General features: G+C 45.2%; 1 protein-coding gene across 2 annotated transcripts in view; it reads left to right on the forward strand.

Annotated features, from left to right (window-relative positions):
- Positions 1-24624, forward strand: part of LOC148014897 (RNA helicase family protein) — a 291388-nt gene that overhangs the window by 163027 nt on the left and 103737 nt on the right. For both annotated transcript variants that reach the window (XM_087665509.1, XM_087665508.1), the window contains exons 10-13: positions 8805-8901; positions 17553-17599; positions 17713-17796; positions 17896-17949. In XM_087665509.1, the coding sequence (XP_087521635.1) occupies positions 8805-8901; positions 17553-17599; positions 17713-17796; positions 17896-17949 (282 nt within the window). The remainder of the gene's footprint in view (positions 1-8804; positions 8902-17552; positions 17600-17712; positions 17797-17895; positions 17950-24624) is intronic.

The following is a 24624-nucleotide window of genomic DNA, read 5'->3' on the forward strand; positions in this document are numbered from 1 at the left end:
TTAGGCAGTTGATGCTTAGAGTATACAGAAATTAGAGTTTTAAGACACTAATTTTTAGAATCATAGTAAATCAGCCCTTTGTGTGTGGTTTAGGCAGTTGATGCTCGGAGTATACAGAAATTAGAGTTTTAAGACACTAATTTTTAGAATCATAGTAGATCAGCCCTTTGTATGTGGTTCAGGCACTTGATGATATTGTTTTATTTCAATAAATTCTTGAAAGAGAGAGAGGCAAGTTTCCCTCTCAACATCGTGTCGACTCTCTCTCTCTCTCTCTCTCTCTCTCTCTCTCTCTCTCTCTCTCTTCCTCCCTCGTGCCTTCAAATTTACACAATGATAATTGATCAAGTTGGCTAAGTTCAAAGTATTCTCATTTCATGTTTTCTTGTGTGCTTATATTGGTATTAGAGTGAAGACTTCTTTCTTGCAAGAAATTTTCTTGATGATAAGATCGTTGGGCCCAACTTTGTCACTATGTAAAGAGACGAAGAGGAGAATTTTGATAAACAACCGGAAGACTTTCGACACTCTATATTTGTTTGTTTCTTTGATTATGAAAAGATACAAGGATACAAAAACAAGTTGGAAGTGGATTCAAAAATTCAAGCTTTGATGTAGAGAAGGGCTAAAGCATTGGTTGAAGCGAAGGTCTTTCCAGATTTCCTTACTAAGAAGACTGTTGAGATAGATGGTATTGTAGCTCCAAAGACCTACCTCAACATGAAAGGTATCAATGCTATTGATGCAACTAGATCTACAAAAGATAAGACATCACCTATCATTGAAGGATCCACCCAAGTGGTGACTTCAAGTCTCTCTATACACAAGGTGCCTCTTCTTGTTCCAAGAATTCCTCCATGGACAAGGGCAAGGAGAAAGTCAAAGAACTAGCTATTTCAATGATAGTTGAATCTCCAAAGATGCTTTTAACAAAGGAAAACAATGCTAACAAAGACTTCATGCAAGGAGAGAAGAGCAAAAAGGTGACGGCCCTGGCTGACTACTTGCCAGCAAAAAGCCCCCCATGAGATACATCCAAGGCTGGGTGCCACACGGCGGAGAATATGATAGACTCCTCTCCACACAAGTTGTGCCGCCTCGCAAGACCAAAGGCAGTGCTTTGGAGTTTCCAAGTGCTGTTGTGGGCAGTGCTTGCAACCTCCATCTTGTTGCATCTGAGCCAATCAACTCCCAATAACCAGACCCCCCCATGTGCCAAAAGCCAAAGGAAATGCTACACCCTCCTCCGCATCTAGTTGTCCCATAGGCGACGCGAGAAAGTTCAACGGAAGGCATCCGTAATGCTGTGCTCCGCCCAGTATTTGTTACGCCAGGGCACCGAATCCATGTCCTTGTGTATCAGTACATGTCTACCAATCTTGGTTGTGTACTCCAAGAACCTCAGTGACTTCTTGGCGACAGAAGTGGCCGGCCATAGTCACTCTCCAGGGTCCACTCTAGCTCATCAAGTGGCTTGCTCTCCCATATCCAAAGGGGCCACTCCCGAAACTCCTCCTAGAGCACATAAGGGTCCAATCGCCAAGTCTTCCCGTGGAGTCCAACCACACAAATCCTCCTCCAAGGAAAGACAAGAATCTCCTCATCTTGTTGTCCTCTGTCAAGAACCAACCGCTCCCCATCCTGCACGGTGAAGAAAGTCTCATAAGGGGCACCGCCCACTTTACTTGCCATCTGTAAGGGGATACTTGCCGATGAGAATCTGGCAGCCCACACCTCACTAGGCTCCACCGGCTCACGGATCCTGGGGTCTAGCCACTTTTGAGGGGTTACTGAGTCAATCTCCCTTCTCACCTCAGCTCCTCGCTGACAACCTGATGCTTGCTGCAACACCTCATGATTCGCCATCTTGTACATCTTCCACCACGTCCTAACAGTGCGAGCAGGGCCAGCCTCCGAGCAAGCCCACTGAATGTGGGGACGCTCACCAGTTCATATTCCGTCCCGATCTCTGACCTGGGGGTTCTAGACCACCGGCTGGCAGTCTATCTCCTCTTGACATCTTGGGGGCCCCTGAACTAGGGCCTTGGGAAGGCCTTGCCACACTCGAAGTAAGCTCCGGAGAAAGGAAGATCTGGGTGGCGTGATCTGGGCATTCAGGAAGATTCATCTCAAGGATGGCCTCCATCCACCACCAAGCCTCGGTCTGCACTCTTGGAGACCCTCCTGAAGGACTTTCTGCCCACCTGGTGTGACACCACCTACCACTAACTTGCCCAGAAGGTCGAGGCTCTGGAACTTTGGCTCGATGATCCCAAGCCCTCCCTTAGACCAATGTCCGATGATGGTTGCCCACGTCACCTTGGCCGGAGACCTGGAACCGTCTGAGCCAGCCCAGAGAAAATTCCGTACTAGGCGGCAAAGCTGAACCACGCAATACGAGGAGAAGCACCAATAAGAGGCGATGTACCAAGCCGTCGCTAGGACCTGGTTGACCACCAGGACTCGGCCTGCTAAGAAAAGGCGGATTGTGCTTCATCAGTAGGCTAGCTTCTGCTTAATAGAGTCGAGAACTGGAAGAAATTGTTGGGCAAGAATGATGTCGATTCCCACCTGCAACCCTAGATATCAGACACTTTGTCCCTTGCTCACCCATCCAAACCCCAAGTGGACACCCCATGCCGTGCTAGAGTCTGGATTTGTAAGAAAATCAACCGACTTTTACCAGTTGATTTTCACTCTAGCTATAGTGCAAAATGCCTCCAGAGCTAGTCTCACTCTTTCGAACATCATCTCATCATTCTCCACATAGAGAGCGGTATCATCTGCATACTTTGAGTCCAGCAGCTCAGTCTCCTCCCTCATCAAAAGTCGAAGGCCACGTAGCCCACTCATACGTGAGTGGAGAAAGTAGGACATCGCCTCCGCAAAGAGTAAGAAAAGATACGGGGCAGGAGGGCAGTCTTGCCAAACAAATCTCTCTAGTGGAAACTCCTCCCCCCTCCTACCGCCAATGAGAACCTTGCTAGTGGCCGATGTGTAAAGTGTAGAAACCCCATTGATCCATGCTTGGGGGAAGCCCAACCTCGCCATGGTGCCCTCTAAGAAGTCCGAGTCAACCCTGTCATAGGCCTTCTCAATATCGAGGAGTACTGTCAATCCTTGACCACTGTGCTGAGCCCACTTAGTCGCCTTGAAGAAAGCGAAGACATTGTCTAGAATGCTCCTATCATGGAGAAAACTAGTTTGGGTGTCATGAATGAGGTCTGGAAGCACGGGGTGGAGTCAACTACCGATCTCCACCCGGACAACTCCAACCGGTCTTCCCCTTTGGGGAGGAGATTGACAAGACCTACCGATAAACTCCCTGGCATTCGTCTTGAGCTGAAAATCTCTTGAATGGCTAGTAGTAGGGGGTCCTTCACCACCTCCTAGTAGGTAGTGAAGAAGGCCTTAGAAAGACCATCCTCTCTCGGGCATTTCTGCCGATCCTGTGCATGGAAGGCCTCAACTAGCTCCTTCTCTGTGAAGGGGTCTAGAAGGGAGCATCCCATCTCCTCTGTGACAAGGGACGAAATGCAATCCCAAACCTACTATCTACAATGCTCTCCTCTGGTTGAGACTGCCTCGTGCTGAAAAAGTTGTTTGTAGAAGTTAGTGGCAATCTCTATCACCTCATCTTGGCTAGAGCGAATCCTCCCATAGTACTGATCATGGAGGCTGCGAAACTTATCTCCTGAGGTGCAAGGCTGATGCACCTGAAAAAAGTTCTTACACATTGTGTCCCCCCCCTTCCGTGCCCAAAGGACTACTGAGGTATGGAAGGAAAACTCAGAGTGCTTGTCCTCAAGACCGGCGAGGGCTACCCGTGCACACAACTCCTGCGAATGGAGAGTGGGATCCCCTAGTGCCTCCTGGAGTAGTCTTTGAGTGGCTGCTAGGTCTCGTCAGAGTGCTCTCTTCTCCTCCCAATACTACTTCTTGGCCTGTAGGGCTACGTCCTGCAGATCCTGCTCAACTCGGCTAAGACCTCTGCAGCCTGCTCTGTGATCCGGTCTACCCTGGCCCGCTCCTTAGTCTAGAGCTGCTCAATTTGCCTCCTCACCTCCTGCATCTTGTAGATCGTGTTAGGGATCCGATAGGATCGCGTGTCAAGGGCTGAAGCGGAAGCATAAAGTGTGAGGAGAACCGGGCAGTGATAAGACAAAGTGGTGCCAGCCAATTGACCTACCTGGCCTCGTTGACAGCACCCCCACTCTCCCACAAAGAACCGGTCCACAGCTGCTCCAAAAGAGCTCTACCCAGTTGCTTATATCCCCAAGAGAAGTCCAGCGACCTCTCCCTTCTGTGAAAAGCTAGATCGCACTAAGCATCGCGTGCTCCTATTGCAAGGAGGAAGACCTCCCTTGCCTCCTGCTCCTCCCTTGCCATACCTTAGTAATCTCTACCTGTGCCCTGTTGGTCCTCTAAGGCCTCCATGTTGTTGAAGTCTACTCCAACAATCCAAGAGTCTACCTCTGGAAGTCCTGTTGCAATCTCTATCCAGAACCTGCTATGTGCCCTAACCTTTGTAGAAGCATAAACGTTGAGGACTCCAAGGCATGAGACCCCCTAAATCCATTCTGATCCATGGAACCCTCCTTGCCACAATCGTCTCGTGGTCCCGTACACAGGCAGTAAGGCTCAGGCCAATAGAGGTGCATACGCCTCTGGGCACCGATGGAGTACTCCCAGTAGGTGTGTGAGCTCCCAAGAAGTACCTTCCCCACTCAATGGGCCTGGGTCTTGGGAGTAGGTAAGCTTATGCTCCTGGAGAAGTAAGATGTTGATCCGTCCAGCAAGGGCAAGCTGCAGCTCCTGTGCCGAACAATCAATTTCTTGGAATCACATGCCCCACTATAGTGTAGGTTGTTCATGTTCCAAGATGCTAGGTGTAGACTCGTGGGGAAACCTGTGACTCACCGAACAGGCATTTGTTCGGTGTGGAAGCTGTTGATGAAGAAGAAGAGCTATGGGGCATGCGAATGCGCTTGGCTGTAGGCCTGGAGGGTGAACTCCATTCCCCCATGGTGACTCTCGGGCGGACCATGGGGGTGATAGATGCTCCAGGCGGTACAACTAGGGTGTCTATCAGCCAAGATGAGAGGTGTGACTTTGTTCACTAGTGAAAGTAGGCAACCTGTGTGCGAGGGGCCACTTGATCACACGGATCGGTGAGCTCCACTGGGTAGGGGCTTGAAAAGTAATGCTCAGATGTGGGACCTCGGCTCTAGCCCACCAGTCAATGTCCATCATGCACCTTGGATTCTGCTTGGAAAAGAGTGCTAGCCCTCCACCCATCCATTGGGAGATGTGGTCTACAACTTGGACTCCCACTTTCTCCTCTATTTGTGTCATCGCCCAATCTCTTGAATGAGAGGTCTGAAGAAAGAAGAAAGCATAGTTTGGTCCATCCGGTGGTGCTAGTAAATGGACCTTTCCGCTCCTTGACTTTGGGACCACGAAGATCCCCACCTCTAGAGGGAGTGGAAACTCTCCACACTCCACAACTCTCAAATATTTCCACAGATCACTGTGGAAAAACTCTTGTGGGAACAACTGCGCCTGTCGAGGATAAGTGTGACGGGCAGTTGGGTCAAATGAGCTATTGGCTGTGTGTTTTTTTTTGGGGGGGGGGGGGGGGAATACTGGGCTGCTGGCGAGGAGAAGATATGGGTGTGAGAGGCTCGTCACCCCCTATGGAAGGGGGGGGAATGGGTGGGGAGGGGACACATCTACTGGGTGAGGATCAGGGATGGTCAGCGAGGGAGATGGTGGGGAAGAGGAAGAGTGAACGATGATCAGGGGGCAATCCATGAGGTGGGGGTGGATAGGGGGGGACTACGGGATCTCAGGTGGGGTGGGCTGTGACGCCTTAGTGAGTGGTGGGGGTGGAGGCTTGTGATCCTGCTGGGTGGAACAGGCAGGGGGGACTGCTGTGGGCTGCTCTTCTGCAGTCGCCCCCCCTCTTGCTCTCTACTGCTGTGGTTGTGTTTGAGGTGCTGACTGAGGCCCCCCCTACCGTCTCCCTCCGTATCATCGCTGGACCCGTGTAAAACCGTCAGCATCCACCTGTGGGTTTGCCGGCTGAGCCGCCTTGTCTCCGAAAGGCATGCAATCTGCTGCCTGATGCCCAAAGTCATGGCATCGCAAGCACTAACCAGGCTGCCCTGTAACCATAACCTACTACCTGAAAGAGGGTTTGTATGCCTCAATCTCAAGAAACTTAAGTATGTTCTTTGTATCTTCCACAGCCACCTTTACCTTCGGGACTCTTGCAGCTATCACTGCATCTGCGAAGGAGCGAGGAAGAATGTGCCGAAAAGCCATCCAAAGTCCTCCACTAATTGATGATACTCTACTACCAATCCGGGAAATAGAAGGATGACCGAGTATCTAGGAAACCTGTTGTGGAGCACGAAGTCCTCCATTATTAAGCCACTATACCATGGAACCATATAGATGACCCCCTTTGTGGAGGCATAAGGTGAGCTATCCACTAGCTCACAGGGTGCATCCGCGGAGGTGAGTCCGACCATGAAGTTCCCTTGATCCATGAGAACTGCCTCCACAATTTGCATTGTGCCAATGCGTAGCATGGAGTGAAGCCGATCCCGAAGCTGGGCTCTTGATGGAGAGTGTCCTACTACCTAGCCAAAGATTGTTGTTTCTTTCAGTTCCAGCTCTGTGGCATGGACGGATAAGAGTTGTTCCTTAGAAAGGAAGACACGCAAGGTGTTTGACTGGGGGGCACTCGCAGAATGCATCAGCGTCTGACCAGAGGTTTCCATTGCGCGTCATTGTTGAGGACCTACCAAGCTAGCTGTTGTGATACCGGGGGGAATGTTGTTGTAGACAGAGGGAGCAACGAGAATAGGAATCACAATTCTTTTACACAACAGGTCGTTAGGCTGAGTCAGGCTTGCAAGATGCTACGCACGTCATAGGGACTGTTCGACAGTCAAGCGCAAGTCGCAATCTGTGTTGCAGGCATTTAGATGGCATAGGCAATCAAGGTGAAAGGTGCAAACCACATTGGGCCCTCCCTAAGGATGTTATGGTTGCTGTTGGCCACATGTTGATGCCCCCTAGTTTGAAGGCATCTAATAGAAATAGGATGTGCATGCTTTGGAATATAGCTGGAAAGAGGCTCAACTAGTTGCACCTCAATTGGAATGGTATGCGGCCTCTTTGGTTTCGCCTCAAGTGGGGTACTTTCATTGAACATTGTGTCTCTTGTGGTCAGCTGGTTCATTTCTTCGTAGAGTGTCCAAATTGAAAGACTACCTTCGTGGACCATCCTATGGATAAAGAGCAAAATGCACCCCCTTGTGGTGTTGAGCAACAGATTATTGAGCCCAGTCACTCACAATTGAAACTACCACCTCCTCCCTCGTATTTGGGGACACAAGGATGGACGGAAGCTGACCACACAAAAGGAAAAGCCAAGGAGACTTCCGTACTTGTAGTGCCTGTTGGCCCTTCTTCATCACCAAACCCTCTCTGTACTTATTTGCGTCATCGAGATGTGCAAATTGCTTCAATTTCTACTACGGTATTAATATGTGAGGTATGATACCTATAGTACAATATAGTACGAACCCTTTCGTACGTGGTACCAGTGCAACTATAGGAACACTAAAATTTAGGGTTCGTGGTGGTATGTGCTCAATACTAATCCCAAGCTCTCGGATCCTTCTTCTATTCTCTTGACCCATTTGGTATGCTCTTGGAAGGTTGTCCTTTAGAATGTGAATTGGCATCCAGTGGAGGATAGATTGCGTGCTAATTCCTTGTAGACTTAGTTATTGGTTGTGTCTCAATTGCTCTCTTGGGAAGGAAAACAAGATGGTCACATTGCAGTTTAATTGGATGGCACGTTTGGGCTTGGTTTCTATTACAAATGCGACTGTGTCGACTTGTGGTGTGCTGATGTCTTGCCACATAGCCAGACAGGTTTCGTGGATCCTCTGCAAGTAGCATCATTTTTGGGAAATGGTTTGAGCGGAATTGTAGGATCAACAATCCTTCCCCAACCTTGATTCAGATAATCTTTGGTAGGATTGGAGACTTTTGAGTTGGCTGCATGTGGAGGATGCTTCGGTAAACGAGATTTAGCTTCTTTTGATTAGAGGCTGTCGTTGGTTGGTGACCAAGGCCAAGATCAATAAGATCCATTTGAATGCAAACTCTCCCCTTGGAGGATATCGATCAGTGATCTTCCTTTTGACTTAGCCATTTCAAGGCACCCTATTTCTAATGGCACAACTATTTGTTTTGTTACTACTGGTGTGGAATCTTCTTGATTAATTCCCCTTTCGAGGTTCAAAGTCCTGTTGCTAGGCTGAAAGGTCTTCTCCATTGGTAACTGGATCTTGTGCAGCATGCTGGCCCTCTCCTCAGGAGGAATGTGACAGTTTCTTCTTCTACTGTGCTGCAACTCTTGTGCTTTTCATGATATTAATATACTTTCCCATTACCGCCTGCGGGTGGGGTGGAGAGAGAGAGAGAGAGAGAGGTGTGTCGTGAGGCTTAAGGGTCTTCTCCACCGGCAGCTTGACCTTTTATAGCATGTTGATATTTTGGTCAGAGATGATTTAGTCCCTTGGCATAGGGCAATCTCCATTGTTCCTTTGTGATGACTTTGTAACTTTTATGCACAATGGACTAGAGCCATCCTGCATCTTGTAATCTTGCAATCTTGTGCTTGTATCTTTTCGTAATTGATACAATTACCTACTACATGGAGAGATTAAATTTCAGATTTCTGATGTGGATTGTTTCCTACTGTTTTTTTCTAATTGTAGGAACCACTTGGGGATATATTGGTCTTTTTAACCGGCCAAGATGATGTGGAAGAAGCTCTGCACCTTTTGGAGGACGAGGCTGACAATGTATCAAATGGTATATGTCTTGCTCTTTGTGGTTGCAATTTCTAATCTTTGGCTTTTGATAGTTAAATATGAAAGTCTCTGTTGTGAATCTCAAAACCTTTGAACACTTTGTGGTTAAAAATGTCTATGGACACATGGAATGGTTCTCTAAACTTCACGTTTTCATTCACACAAAGATACACATGTATGTCTGTTTGCAAAACCACTATTCTATCTACTGAGGGGAGCACTCAATTTGAACGTCTTCTTTTGACTTTACAATAAATGGTAGAGGCATAAAGTTGCCTTAGATGCTAATTAAGCCTTCCACTCTACCACAATCATAAAGGAATTGTGTTAGTGAATGATGGTGGTTTGGGAGAATAGAAAGTTGTACTGAGGACTTTATGGAGTTGGCCATACAATCGGTTTTCACAATATAAGCCTACATGGAAAGTGTTTTGATGGAGTGAGGTGGTATGGATGCTCCATCCTTTTTGTGTTTGTAAAAGTGGCTCCCTAACTTTCTTCTCCTCACCTTTTTGAAAGGGATGAAGCTATTGGTAACCATAGTTGAGCTAGTACCACGTACGAAAGGGTTCATACTGTACTATACTATAGGTACCATGCCGTATGTGCCATAAGGTACAAACTAAATGGATACTTCTTTTCCAGTTCGATCCACACTTTAGGATGAGTTAAATGCTTCTTATACTAATATGATTCTCTTGTGGGTTTATGCTCTTTAAGATTCGAACTATTGGGTTTGACTTACACCTATGCTCACAGAGGAGTATCGGTGATCTGCAGTAGAACAGTGCGGCACTTTTTACTCTTCGTAAGAGAGGTTTTTTGCCCCAGTCACATTATTCTCTATTTGTGTGTTTATGTTACATAGTTCGGTCACTTACTGCACTTACACACTTTCAGATGTGAACGCACTTTAAGGCATTTACACAACCCTAAGATCTAAGGGTTGTACTTTGTACTTTCACTTACACACTTGAATTGAATTGGGTGTCAAGTTGTGTCTACACTCTCACTCTCTCTCTCTATTGTTCACTTTGTGTACCGAGCTTGGAGTTTCCATCCCCATCTTCAGCATTTGGTATCAGAGCGCCTAGGTTCACCAAGCTCCCCATCAACTGAGCTCGAGGCTTGTTAGGCTCTCCACTAGCTGGAGCATCAACCACCGATTGCCCCCAACCAGAGTAGCTCGTCCAGCAGTGTCAGCTGCCCCTTGCCCGTCCTATACTCGCCTCTAGGCATCACTACCTGCACAACTTGCCTCCCATGCCTGTCCTCTCAGCCACATCAGCTCCAACTTGCCTGTAGAGCATGAATACTCCGTTGTAACCAGTTTTTTTTAGTAATATAATCAGCCACATTTTACTTCAAAAAGTAGGGATGTGATTTTGTTATGAAAAATCAGAATTATCTCTTGCTGGTTTTGACACACATCAGGCTGCAAATGATGTGTTTGAAGGGCTGCTGCCTATTTTTTTTGGTAATACAATTGGAGCTTAATTAAATGAACAAAGTGTTCAGCCAGGAACTCCATTAAACAATGTGAAAATTCAGCCTATGGCTGATCTGAATAATCAAGAAGATGTTGAACTTGAGGTTCATCAGGAGCATGTACATAATTAGGAGGCTAGACAAATGCCTAGATGGTACTTGCAGACTTTACAAGACAGACATTTGGATGCTCCTGTTACTAGTCGTACTAGAAGACAAGCACATATGCATGTATCATACTAACACAATGGAGTTTGTTATGGCAGCAAACACACTTGATGATAAGGAGCCTAATTGTTTTAAGGATGCACAACATAGTGTGCATTGGATGGCAACAATGCAAGCTGAATTTGATTCAATCATGAAGAATTAAACATGGGATTTAGTTACATTGCCTGTTGGAAAGAAAGCCATTGGTACTAAACGGGTCTATAAGTTGAAAAGAAAAGCGGATGGATCCATTGATAAGTACAAAGCCAAGCTTGTGGCAAAAGCCTATGCGTAAAAGAAGGGCATTGATTACGAGGAGACATTTGCTCTTACATCTTGTATGACCACCATTAGGTGTATGGTTGCTTTGGCTACCCATTATGGCTGGATTTGTACGAGCTTGATATTAAAATTGTATTTTTACATGGGGAACTTCAGGAAGAAGTGAATGTTTAGCAACCCATCGGTTTTGTGGTTGAAGGATCTGAACACTTGGCATCCAAGATGAAAAAGGCTTTATGTGGTTTGAAGCAAGCACCACGAGCTTGGTATGCAAAAATTGATGCCTTTTACTCAGCCAAGGATTCATTAACAACCCATCAGAGTCTACTCTTTATTATGCAAAGAAGGGAGATCCTTGTTGGTCATTTGTCTTTATGTGGATGATCTGTTGCTCACAGGAATACATGCTAATCAGATTTCAGCATTGAAGAAAAAATTGCAGTAAACTTTTGAAATGTCAGATTTGGGGCCTTTGCATTACTATTTGGGCATTTATTTTATTCATAAAGTTAGAGGCATCGAATTGTCACAATCCAGGTATATGTTAGAATTTGCTGACTCTATGGGCAGTGCCCAATGTAATTTGTGTGGCGTGGACACTTATTTAAGTGTCAATGTAAGGTGTGTACACCAAGTGTCTTAGAAACTTAAAGTACTGACACTAGGCTCTAGAGTAAAATAAACCTAACTCTAGTTAGTTGGTAGAAGGCTAGTTAGGTCAACCCTTGACCTAAACATAAGTTGTACTTTCACTCTATCTTTCATTCTAGCAAGTACACTTTTCTCTTTTTGCTTCAACTCACTCTCTTGTTGTCATTGTCTCTCCTCTCTCTCTCCATAAGTGGTTGCCATTTTCCAACATTTGGTATGAGAGCAACTCGTACGTGCGGATTCCATTCAGCCACCATCAGTCGATGCCATCCCGCCCAAGGTCCCATTATTGCCAGCTTGGTTCTCAGCTCGAGGAAAAGTTTTCAGCTGTGCTGTGAGGTGCTGCTGAAGTGGAGGATGAGCTGCAGCTGAGCCATCTCTTGTCTACTCCAAATTTCTCCAGTTTAGCCATCGGCTCCAAATCTGTCCATTTGCTCCAGATCTGTCCAGCTCGGTCATTTGCTCTAGATCTGCTGTTTTCAGCCTGCACGTAGCCTTGCGCGCAATCCAACACGTTGTTCCACACGCAACCCGAGGAGTTGCTATATTGGAAGAGTTGTTGTTGTTTTCAGCTTTGCCCGCCATTTTCTCAGCTCTACCCGCCACTTTCTCAGTCCTACCCACCAATTTCTGCAAACCCTAAAAAGTGCAAAAACCCTAATTTTTAGATTTAGGGTTTTCTCAAAATTTCTGGAATTTCTAGTCTATTTCAGGCATCTCTTCTCGAATCTCAGCTCGTGCTGTCCAAAAATTTGGGGCCTTTACTCGATTGGAGGCCCTTTGCACAAATTGTTACCAAACTCAATAGACATTGCTCAATTTCTTCCACATTGGCTCAAGAAAATTTGGGGCTTTTTCAGTTTTTTGGATCTGGCACGCATCATGAGGCAGATTTTAGCTGCTGTTCACTGTTGGCATGCATCTCAAGGGGACATTACTGCGAAAATTCCAGCTGCAAGATAGAAATTTCTTCAATTTCTTTGAAATTTTAGAAAGAATTTTGAGACTTTTGCTCGACACGCACTCCAAGGCAAGCAACAAGCAGTACAGGAGCATTCAATTGTTGTTACAGTTAGATTGGACAGAGAATTTTGGGAAAATTCAGTAAATTTAGGTAAGAATCAACATTAAGTTGGGATGTACTTGAGCATATGTTTGCAACACACAATTAGGCCAGGATATCCTATCTTCGCAGAGAGTTGGCCAATGTGACCATGGATGAAGGTGATAGCATGACAAAGCACCTTACTCACATACAGGATTTGCGTGAGCAGCTACTCAATGTCGATGAGGTCATTCAAGATGCTGAATTGGTAAACATCACACTAAACTCTCTTCCAGAGTCATATCCTGGTTTCAGACTCTTTGAGGGGGGGGGCAACAGTCCTTTACATTTGTGGAGTTGGAAGGCCTCTTACTGCAAGAGGAACAGACTCGGAAGAATGTGGGATTGTGTTCAAGTGATGTGGCTATGCTTTCCAAGTTCAAAGGCAAAGGAAAAGTTAAGCAAAATGTAAAAAATCAGCAAAAGGGTGATGCTAGACAGCCATCAAATAAGGTTTTCCAAGACACAGAAAAGACTAAAAAGAAGGGGAAATGCCATTATTGCAAGAAGCTTGGTCACTATATCGATGAATGCAAAAAGAGATTGGCCAAAAAGAAGAAAAATAACTCCGGTTTGGCTGTCCAAGAAACATCAGCAAGCAAATCTACTGATGATGATACTTCAGCCAACTTTGTAGAGGACGACTATGCATTTCTCACATGCAGTTATGATCCTTCAATGGCTGATTCAGCATTTAATGCTGCTGAAACACAGCAAACATGGTATTTTGACAGTGGGGTATCAAAGCACATCACTTCCATGAAGTGTTTGTTTATCTCTTTGCATTCATCTCCTGCTGGGAAGCATGTTACATGTGCGAACAGCAGTAGTTATGATGTATGTGGCATTGGGAAGGTCACTATTACTGTTGCAGATGGTTGTATTTAATTATGAAAAATAATACATAATACAAAGCCAAAACTCTTCAGTTTTGCCAAAAAATAGTGTAAAAATGGCACAAAATAAGGAGTTATCATTCCTCCCTCACTAGCTTCAGTGAGCTCCTGCGAACTACTCTAGTCTTCAATAACAATTTCAGCAACAACAGCTCATGGGAAAAATAATTACTCTCCCCCTCCAAGCCGCGAGCGTCCCTGCGAGCATAGCTACAACAAGAATCATGAACATTTGCGACCACAAACATTGCTACATACTCTGCAAAACGGACACAAAAGACTAGTAGACATCGAAAAGAGAATAAAATATGCTCGTTAAAGAGATAAAAATGGCAAATAATGGAACCATTTCATGCTTCTAGATATCTTGTTTGTACTTGGCATTACAAAGAACTTGTGTCTATCTCTGCTTTTAATAAGCATGGATTTTAGGTCATCTTTGAGGATAACAAATGCATTGTTAGAGTCAGAGAGATGGATTATGCACTTAGACTGTCCGGCACCTTGCATAAGGGTCTATTTTTATTGGATACATATGATAGACAGTCTCGTAATACTTTAGCAGTCACTACTCTTTTGCCTGCTATGCAAAATGCGGAGCTATGGCATGCTTGCTATGGACACATGAGCTTTGGGAGTTTGATGACCCAGAGGTGTCATATGGTAGATGCATCACCTCTAGTGGAGACTCCACCTCCTCATGCATGTGAGGAATGTATTTTGGGCAAGATGCATAGGTTTGCCTTCAAAAAGAATGGTGCATTGCGTGCTGTCCGAAAAATGCAGCTTATTCACTCTGATGTTTCTGGTCCCAGGACACGTGCACTTGGAGGTTATTAGTACTTTGTCACATTTATTGATGACTACTCTCGGTATACATGGGTGTAAGCTCATGGGGAAACTTGTGACTGGCCGAACAGGCATTTATTCGGTGTGGAAGCTGCTAAAGAGGGAGAGAAACTATGGGGCATGCAAGTGCGCTTTGCCGCAGGTCTGGATGGTAAACTCCAATCCCCCATGGTGGCCCTCCGTCCAACCATAGGGGTAATAGATGCTCCAGGTGGTACTATCAATGCATCTATTAGCCATGCTGAGAGTCCTGACTCTGTACATTGGTAGAAACGGGCCACCTGTGCCAGGGGCCTTTCGATCACATCCCGTGAAGCTCTCCATTGTGGAGGGGCTCGAAAGATGATGCTCAAGTGTGGGACCTCAGCACCGGCCCACCAGTCAACGTCCATCATGCAATCAGGCCACTGTTGTGCAAACAGTGCTAGTCCATCTCCCACCCACTGAGAGATGTGCGCCTCCACGTGACTCTTCAACTCCTCCTCTACCTTTGTCGTCGTCCAAACCCCTGAGTGGGATGACTGAAAGAAAAAAGCGTAGTTTGGTCCATTCGGCGGTGCTAGTAGATGGACCTTGCCCCTCCTTGACATACGAACCACGAAGATCCCCACCTCTAGAGGAAGTGGGAACTCTCCGCGCTCTGCAACTCTCAGGTAGGACAATGGGCCAGTGTGGAAAAACTCCTGTGCAATGAGTTGGTGGCAGTGTGGGAGGGGGAGAACTGCTAGTGCGAGGAGGATGTAGATGCGTGTGGCTCATTACGTCTTGTGGGAGGAGGGGGGTAGTGCACCGACTTTGCAATTTCTGAGTCAGATTGTCCAATTTTGTGTTGAGATCCCCAGATTCGAGAAAAGCCCCGAATTTGTGAGCCGATTTTGCACAGATCTGAGATCTTGTGCTTACGCGCACAAAACCCCGTTAGTGGGTGAAGCAATTTTCAAAAACAAAGATTGAATTTTGGAAAAATATGACGGCTTACATTGACACTTCAATAAGTGTCCACACCACACAAATTACATTGGGCGCTGCCCATAGAATCGGCAAATTCTAACACCCCCTTGGAGTGGCAATGTGATGAAGTACAAGGATGATCAATCACCAAAGGATAACAAGTTTAAGGACTTTCGAAAAGCCTCGAACTTCTTGCGTGGTAATGCCTTGGTGAAAATGTTTGCAACATTTTTCTGTGTGGGTACATACATCAAGCTGATCTCTCTTGCATAGCATCTCTCTTCAACATAATGGTAATGCACCTCTATGTGTTTCGTGCGAGCATGTGGGTGGAAGGCTGGTTAGGTCAACCCTTGACCTAAACATAAGTTGTATTTTCACTCTATCTTTCATTCTAGCAAGTACACTCTTCTCTCTTTGCTTCAGCTCACTCCCTTGCTATCATTGTCTCTCCTCTCTCTCCCCATAGCTAGCTGCCATTTTCCAACAATATATTGGTAAACTCCTTCAAAGATTTGACTTTGAGGATTGCAAGCTAGTTAGCATACCGATGGAGATTGGACTCAAGCTGTCTTGGCATGATGACAATGATCTGTTTGACATTCATACATATGCTCCAGCAGTTGGATTCCTCATTTATTTATGCAACACAAGGCCAGATATTCAGCTTGCAGCTTTGGCCCTGAGCAGATATATTAGTACATTAAGACCAGTCAATGCTGCAAAATAAGTACAAACAATAAAAATAAAGTCTAAAGAGTTAAGAGCCTAATTTAAAAATGTTTTGAGGCTGAAGTATATATCTTGAAAGAGCCAAGGCCCAAGTGGCAAGGCCAATAGTGGATACATATATAAAGTCAAACAATGAGAACAATGTTCAAGGGCTGCTGGGCTCCTCTAAGATGTCCTGATAGGAGCCCCAGCTTTCACCTCACTACTGCCTTCTGCTGTTGCCTCCTTGGTTACCTTCCCAAGGTCTCAGAAATGCCCTCATGTATGCTCCTCCTGCTCTCCTCCCACTAAGTAAAGGGATCAGCCTTCACTATCACACTCTTGCAAAGCATACACAAGTTTCACTAGTGAAGACAGGATTGTTGGCCTTCTGCATACCAACTCTGTTCCTCTTGTTTGAGGCAATATGATGGTAAGAGCTCCACAATTGCTCCAAATCATTTTGGCTCTCACATTTGTGTTCATGACAATGTGACATCACTATGTCTTTAAACAAGTAAGTGTAATTTAGGTAACAACTTTTAATCGCAGATTTTAGAATAAGATTTTGGAAAGGCAATCAAGATTTTGAAGGGATATTTTCAATTGCAATGGTGGATTATGGTATTGTACTACACAATCTTTAGATATTCCCTTTGGAAATAGACTTATGTAAAATGGCAACTCAGTTATAAGATCAAGGTAAATACACATAAAAGGCAAAAGAAGCAAAGGGTCCTACTAATAAATGCTGTGGAGTAGCTGTTCAATAATTATTGTTTGACTTAACAAAATCAGTGTTCTCAATATAGATCCATATCCAAAGGGGCATTTTTCAACATTTTCAGAATCTTGTATGCGCTAGCTAAAAAAGCATTGCTCCTAGATTAACAAACACAATTGCTATATGTGTGATTTAAATGTCAAAAAGCCAAATCTTGCTGTGCATCTGCCTTGGGTCAGGTGGGAAAGAGGGGTCTACGCTGGTCACAAGGAGGAAGCCCAGGGGGAAGGGAGGAAGATAGTGGAAGTGAAAAGGTTGGGCAAAGGGGGTGAGATGGAGAAATAGAGGGAGACGTAGAGGAAGAGGAGGTAGGAGCGAGATGGCAAGGGAGGGAGCAGGGAGTCTATTATAGTCACATTTATAGAGGCCAAAATGAGCTATGAGGCTATCAGTACAACTGATTGTGATACATCTCATCATGGGCAGAACGAAAGAAATAGACTAGTAAAAGCAAAAGTAGAGGTGGAAGGGGGTTGAAAAGGGGAGGGACTCTTTAAGTGGAAATTTTTTCTAGAGAAAGAATTGTTCTTTGAGAGAAGAAATGAAAGGAGGACGGGAGGGAGAGGGGGAGGAGAGGGGGAGGAGAGAGGTCTATGTTTGGTGCATGTTGCCACTCACAAGTAATGCTGCTTGTTTTCAACATTACTCATAATCATTAGAGGGAGAGGAGGGTGCATGTAGTCACACAATTATTCCTAATCATCTTTTTTGGATGGTGATTTTAGGATTAGCTGTAGCCCCTCTTTATGCAGGGTTGTCTCGGTCAGATCAGGTGACTATTGAGTTCAAGTACAAATTCAGAAAGTGTCTTTGTAGCCTTGTTTGTTTGTTTTTTTATGTTACTAGATTCAGCCAGGGATAATTGGTGTGTCTGTACATGCTTAGGAAATAGCTCTGAATCCTGCACCAAGGGGGAAGAGGAAAGTGATTGTGGCAACAAATATTGCAGAAACTTCCCTGACCCTGGAGGTGTAACATTTGAAGTACACATGTAGTTTCTTGGCTTTATTTAATTTTTCTCCTTTTTTTTCCCTTTTGGAGCTAAAGCAGGTGCTTTTCACATTTTAGGGTATCGTTTATGTTGTTGATTGTGGTTTCTCCAAGCAACGATTTTATAATCCGGTGAGTTGGACTTCATGTGTTGTTCATCTGCAAATGCATTAAAAAACCTAATGCTGATTTTTGAGATTGCTGGGTTTTACTTCCTTCCACTTGTGATGTCCTTAATCTCCTTGACATGTGGCTCTTCCTCAAATTCTTTAGCTACTTTTACAGCAGCATGCTGCTGTGGATCATGAGCCTCTAAAGGGAGTTGCTTTATGTTGTTCTTTTGTTTTTTCTTCTTGTTTGAGCAGATGAAACTATGATGAAAGTGCTCAGATAATATAAAGAATTCAGTAGATTTACACAATTTATCAAGACAGGAGTCCCCATCTCATGATGGAAGATGACCAAAGCAACAATCAAAGAATTGATTTCTTAAATTAAAAGTAACACAGATAATTATGATTAATGAAAGGTTATGCATGATCATGTTCATAATGAGCCAAATTATAACAAGGAATTGATGATTGCTGCATCATGATATGTTCTGATCTGATCTTGTGAACAAACCTGCAGCTTCACTCAGAGAAGCAAACCATGATGAAAAGTAGATATCGAGTTCTCAAGGAATGTATCTAGCCAACCCTACATCCTCCAAAAAAATCTTACATCCTCTTGATATGCATACAAGAAGTCCACAAGAAGTCCACAAGAATCAAGATGAAAACTTATCCCCCCCCTTTTAGCTATAAGAAAGAACTTAGAGGCATCAAGCTAGAATCCAAATTCCTCAAAGGTGAGGTAAAGACTCTAAAATAGCAGTTGTAGTACAATGACAAAGACCATCAAGCAGAGGTTCCAGAATGCAAGAAGGGATCGACAGTCCATATCAAGGATACCATTAATGCAGCAAATTATTCAAGCTCTCAATATGGTTAAAAAAGGATGAAAATAAGTTTAACCTCAATGTTAATGCATCTATAAACATGAATCTTTTGAAAAGAAATAATCCTATCAAAATCCTTCAAGTACGAAATATCCCAAATCAAAAGTAAAAGATTAGTCCTCTAAGGGACTTCAAGAGAAAAGCCTCTCTTCTCCTCCTTATAGTCTTTGAGTCATCCTGTGGACTTTCCCATCTCTAGTGGAGAGTGTGTAGAACCTTTTTCCAAATCGTAAAGAGAGTCTTCTGCTGGGTAGATCTAGTAAATCTATAGCATGACTATTTTTGGCAGTCCAAGTACACCAAACAATGATAACAGTTATTGCGTCACCCTTGGTTGATTGTCTGCAAGAAGTGTGGTGTGGTTATCATGCTCAAGAGTAGAGTAGAAATGAGATAGAAACAACTCCCCTAAACATGCTCACAGTTGCAAGTTGGGCCTCTATTCATGAGCAAAGTTGTAGTCCCCCCATGTTAGTATCATAGTAATGATCGATAAAATCAATATTGATGCCACAAGAGGTTTCCATCTGTCCTTTGTGCTGTGGCTGTCTGTATACAAGTCTGTTGAGGATTGCGCTTGTGTGTAGCACTATGTGCCTGTATGTGCACCCAGCTGTCTGCCTACAGGTCTGATGATACAGTCACACAGGCCTGGGCTGCAGTTATGCAGGATGAGCCTCTCTCCTCTCTGTCACTGGCCATGCAAATCTGTCCATGCTAAACAGGGTGTATGTGTCTGTCCGGGGTCCCAACTGCAGGGCTGAAAAATTCACGATCTTTACCCCCGATGAATTTCTTGGACTGAGCACCCAATTTTGTGACTGCACCCTGTCGGCTGAACCCTATGCCTGCCCACTTGAAGGGTGAAGATTCCCTGCACCTGCACCATGCTGCTGCCCTGGACTGCACCCCAGGACTGCAGCTCTGCTTATCCTGACTTGCCCTGCCTCCTCCTACTGGCCTGACATGACCCTGCAGAGCGATGGATCTGGACTGCACCTCTGCCCTAGACTGTGCCTCTGCCTAAGCACTGGTCATGACCTGGACTGTGCCATATTCTGTGCTTGACATCATGACCTCTCTTTTCTTTTTGTAATGGGTAATTATATTAATTATGAAAGAAATTACAAGATAACAAGATTATAGAGTACAAGGGGGACACTAGGCCATGAGATATGAACCAAATACAAGGGATTCAACAGGTGCAAAAGGATGAGAGTGCAATAGGCACCTTGCGACTAGAGAGATGAAAGGGATCAAGAGTGTTGATGGAATTTGGCTGCGTGGGCCTGAGCCTCTGCTGCCATTGTCTCCAATGCTCCATCTTCAAAGAAGTCCTCCCAGCACTGCAAAAGGATTGGGCCGCTGATGCTCAGTCCGTTAGGAAGGTCCATCTGGAAGGTGGGAAGTAGAGCCTCGATAATTGCGATCCCAAGGTGTGATGACTCGACCTGCATCATCAAAAGCAAGTTGAGCTCGAGGATCACAGGAATGTCGCTGTGTGGATGTTGCTGTTTGGGCATTGTGGATCCCTGGGGCAGTAGCATCTTGAACAGCAGGAGCATCAGAAGACTTGTCTCAATGACACAAATACATGCAAAGGGGGTCCTATGATGTGCAAGGATCACGAGGTACTATGGGCATTGGGGCCTCCTTAGTTTTGCCTTCAATCCCTCAAAGCTTCTGTCCATCCTTGTGTATCTGGAGCAGATGGAGGGGCCAGATGCTTGCCTATCCACTAATTGATCCACCAGGGTACTTTTGTGGTCTGGGCATTCGGTTGCAAAGTGACTCAATTGACCACAGGAGACACAATTGCTAGAAAAAATACCCCACTTGAGTTGAAACCAAAGAGGCCTTATACCACTGCAATTGAGGCACAGCTAGTTAGGCCTCTTTCTGACTGTGTCCCCTAGCATGCACAAACGATTTCTGTTGGTTGCTTTAAGCCTGGGGGTCACCAATAAATGACCCACTACAGCCATAGCATCCTTTAGAAGGGCCCAATAAGCTATCAGGCAATGTTCAACTTCCACCCACACCGGACAAGCTTGCTTGAGCAAACATTGGAAGTCCACCATGGGATGCCATGAAACAATGTGCACCAATTGTTTTCTAAAGAAGAGGGGCTGTTGGGTAAGAAGGCAATCTTGTGCCGAAGGAGAAAGGATGACCTCATAGAAACCACACGGACCAGCAAAAACCTCCTCTATATAATCAACCTGAACAAGAGCTATCGACCACTGACGTATCTATGTGAGGAGCGGTATCCGGCCAATGAAGAAAAGAACGACACCTTGCTCATCGAAAGCAGAAAAAGAGTGAAGAACCTCCAGAGTATTCACCTATATATCCAAAATGTCGTCCTCCACACAAGCAGAAATAGATGGATGATTGTGCTCCACATACTCCTCCAACAAACAGTTGGCAAACTCTAGTAGCTACTCCCGATTTGGCTATTGGGGGTCATGCAAAGGCGAAGCCACCTGGGCATCAGAATGCTGCAGAGAATCATCTGAGTCGAGGGCCTCAGGAACAGCAAGATCTTGTTCATGGAGATGCTTGTTGCGTTTGACGGATGGCTGAACCTTAGGAGAGATTACAGCCATATCACAAGTGTAGGGCACCATCTCTTCTTCCATTGCAACTTTGTCTAGGTCCATGTTTGGTCCCAAAACACCAAAGGCCTGATCCATCTAGCTTGTCTCCAAACCTTCCATCTATGTGCAAGAGCTATCAACAGTTCATGATATGTTCGTGGGAGGTTCATGCAAGCTGACCCTACACACAAGAAGCAGAGGTGCAGCATGCATCAGGAAAGACAGCAGAAAATGATCAAAGGCAGGAACAAGGATAGGTCCACAGTTGGGAGGCAGGCGTTTGGCTTTGACACATTGGAGGCAGCCATTGCACAAGTTGATAGCTGTCAGGCGGGCAACTAGTTCCGAGGGCAGCGAAGGCAGGTTTACACTAGAGCAGAAAGCGAACTGGAAGAGGAGCGAACAATGCGCAAGCCCCTCATGCAAGCAAGTTGGGCAGAGAAGAGGCGCAACCTAGTGCAGAAAAGGATGCTAGAGACACTAGCAACACAGGGTAGGCAGAAACCCTAGACGGGATCTCTGCTCGTCATTGCTCCTCCTCAACTCTCTCTTTTTTTTTTTGTAAAAGGTAATTGTATTAATTACAAAAAAAGGTACAAGTTTACATGATTACAAGATACAATGGCTCTAAGCGATCGTGTGTAAATCTCTCTCTCTCTCTAAAGCACTAGACTACAAAAGAGTTACAAAAGTCATGGCAACAACGCAGAGCCAGGGAAGTAAGTCCCCCCGAGGGAGTAAGTCAGAGTGCCGAATAAGATCTATCTGCCAATGCAAGAGGCCTTTAAGCCTAGCAATATGTCCCTGAACATTATAGGCTGAATCAAAAAGAAAGGCATTCCGAATGGTCCAATTGTGCCAACAGCCCCAGTATCTAAGAAAGTGAAACAACATCTTCATATGCGACTGAGCCGGTGTGGGGTATTTGGGCCGTGCAAAGACCCAGTCCAAAGGGCTTAGCGAGAAACCAACCACTGCTCACCAAACTGCCGACAAGAGTGACCAGATTTTCTTAGCAAGAGGGCAAGAAATGAATCGATGACGGGCCGATTCCACACTGGTGGTGCAAAAGAAACAATTGCCGTTGGAGATTCGACGCTGCGCTGAAGCAAGAGGAAGACCACCGATCATCACCCTCCAAAGAAAGACCTTGCATTTGAAAGGTGTCTTGTTCATCCAACCCTCCATCACAGTTGCCTTCCACCATGACCGAGATTTACGCAATCCCCATACAGTATTGGCTTTAGTAACCAGCCATCGATGATCTTTAATCAGAAGATGATACACCTGGTTAGTTGAGGCCTTTTCCAAATTCAGGCGGCCTGTAAGGTCCCAGTCCTGCCAGGGACGATCCATAGCAAGGGCAAGAAAGGGTTGTCTGCTCTAGAGCACCATCAAAATCTGTCCCCATAAATCACGATATCCACGAGGGATCCTGAAAATCCTTCTCGCTGTACGAAACGATATCAACACGTTGTGACTAGCAAGGGTGGCATCTGCAGCGGAAGTCAAGCCTAAACGTGCCATACGATTAAATTTTGGTCTGAGCTCATGTTTGCCTTTCCAAGAAAGTAATCGCGAGGTTGCCAACAGTTCCTGTTGAAAAGAGTTAGTGACTATGCGATCCTCGGCTGGATGCCATTGAGCCTTCTTGAGAACCAATTTCCAGGAACATACCAAGTGAGCAAGCAGGGATGATATAGGACTAGAAAACCGAGAGTCTGCATTAAGAACATGCCACCAGGAGCTCCAAATCTGAGTATTACCATGCACCAGCCCGTGATTCTCAAGAAAATAACGGGTTATCAAGACCCACGGGTGATGATCCAAGCACATGGCATGAAAAAGAGACCAACGGAGTGCCAGCATATGAGTTTCGGCATCCAAAATAGCCCCACCACCCATGTGTTTGGGAGTGCATGCATGCGACCAAGAGATCCATGAAATACCTGCATGTAAGGAGTCCTTCCATAACATGAAACGAATGCACTGAGTAAGAGCATTCAATGTAGTGGTAGTCTAAGGCAGCAATGGCAAGAAATATGTGAGCATTGGCAACATAATTGTCTGAGCGACTTTGAGGCGAACATGGAAAGGCCAAGCCTGTGACTTCCAATACAGAAACTTAGCTGTCAATTTCTGTGAAATCCACTCTAGTAGTTGTTTCAGCGGATAATCAACACCCAAAGGGTACCCAAGTTGCCTGACAATGGAACCACGGGGAACAACCATTCCCTGCCATTCCAGTGACTGCAAATCTAACTCCGTGCAACTGAGAATGGCTGATTTCAAAGCATTGATATGAAGACTAGAAGCTTGACCAAGGAGAGTCTAAACATCTAATGCTTTGTGAAGATTATCCTTATCCGCACGCAAAATCATAAAGCTGTCATCAGCCAAGGATTGACTAATAAAGTGCTGTCCAAAAGGAAGAGACAATCCAGCCAACTGAGTAGAAGCTGCCATCTGAGATAACATCAAGAGAACCGGATGAGTCGCAAGGGCAAAAAAGAGAGGACTCAAAGGGCAACCCTGTCACACAGAGCGTGCAAGGACAAAAGTCTCGGTAACACCACCATTCAGCATAACTCGCGAAGACGCCGCAACACTAATGGTGTAAATCAAACGAGCCATCGGAGTACCAAAGCCCATAGTAGACATAAGGTCTACAATGAAGGACTAGTCCAAATAATCAAAAGCCTTTTCCATGTCCAATTGAATCAATACCACCTCCTGATTAGAGTGCCTTGCATAATCAATAGCCAGTTGCACATTCAAGACATTATGCAAAATGTTTCGGCCCTTAGTGAAACCATATTGAAGAGGATGTACAATGGCAGGGAGATGCTTATGGAGCCAATTCGCCATTACTTTGGAAAAGATTTTATACATAGAACCCATCAAAGAAATTGGTTGCCAATGTGTCAACATAGACAGCGACGGAAGTTTTGGAAGCAGTTTGATAAGTCCTTTCCATGAGGAAGGCATGAACCCCGTTTCCCAAACCTGCTGAAACTCCTCAACTCTCTCTCTCTCTCTCTCTCTCTCTCTCTCTCTCTCTCTCACAATTAGTTTATCATAGCATTAAATGGTAGCTTTACTGGGACCTGGAAAGTTTCCCAGACATTTTGTATGTAACGTTTTGGTCTCATAGGCCAACTTGGCCTTTCGTAGATGTTAATATTACTTTCTTTCTTTCTCTCTCTC

The sequence above is a fragment of the Lygodium microphyllum genome, chromosome 24 (genome assembly GCF_053477565.2).
Source record: "Lygodium microphyllum isolate KBCC chromosome 24, Lygodium_microphyllum_v1.1.10, whole genome shotgun sequence".
NCBI lineage: Eukaryota > Viridiplantae > Streptophyta > Polypodiopsida > Schizaeales > Lygodiaceae > Lygodium > Lygodium microphyllum.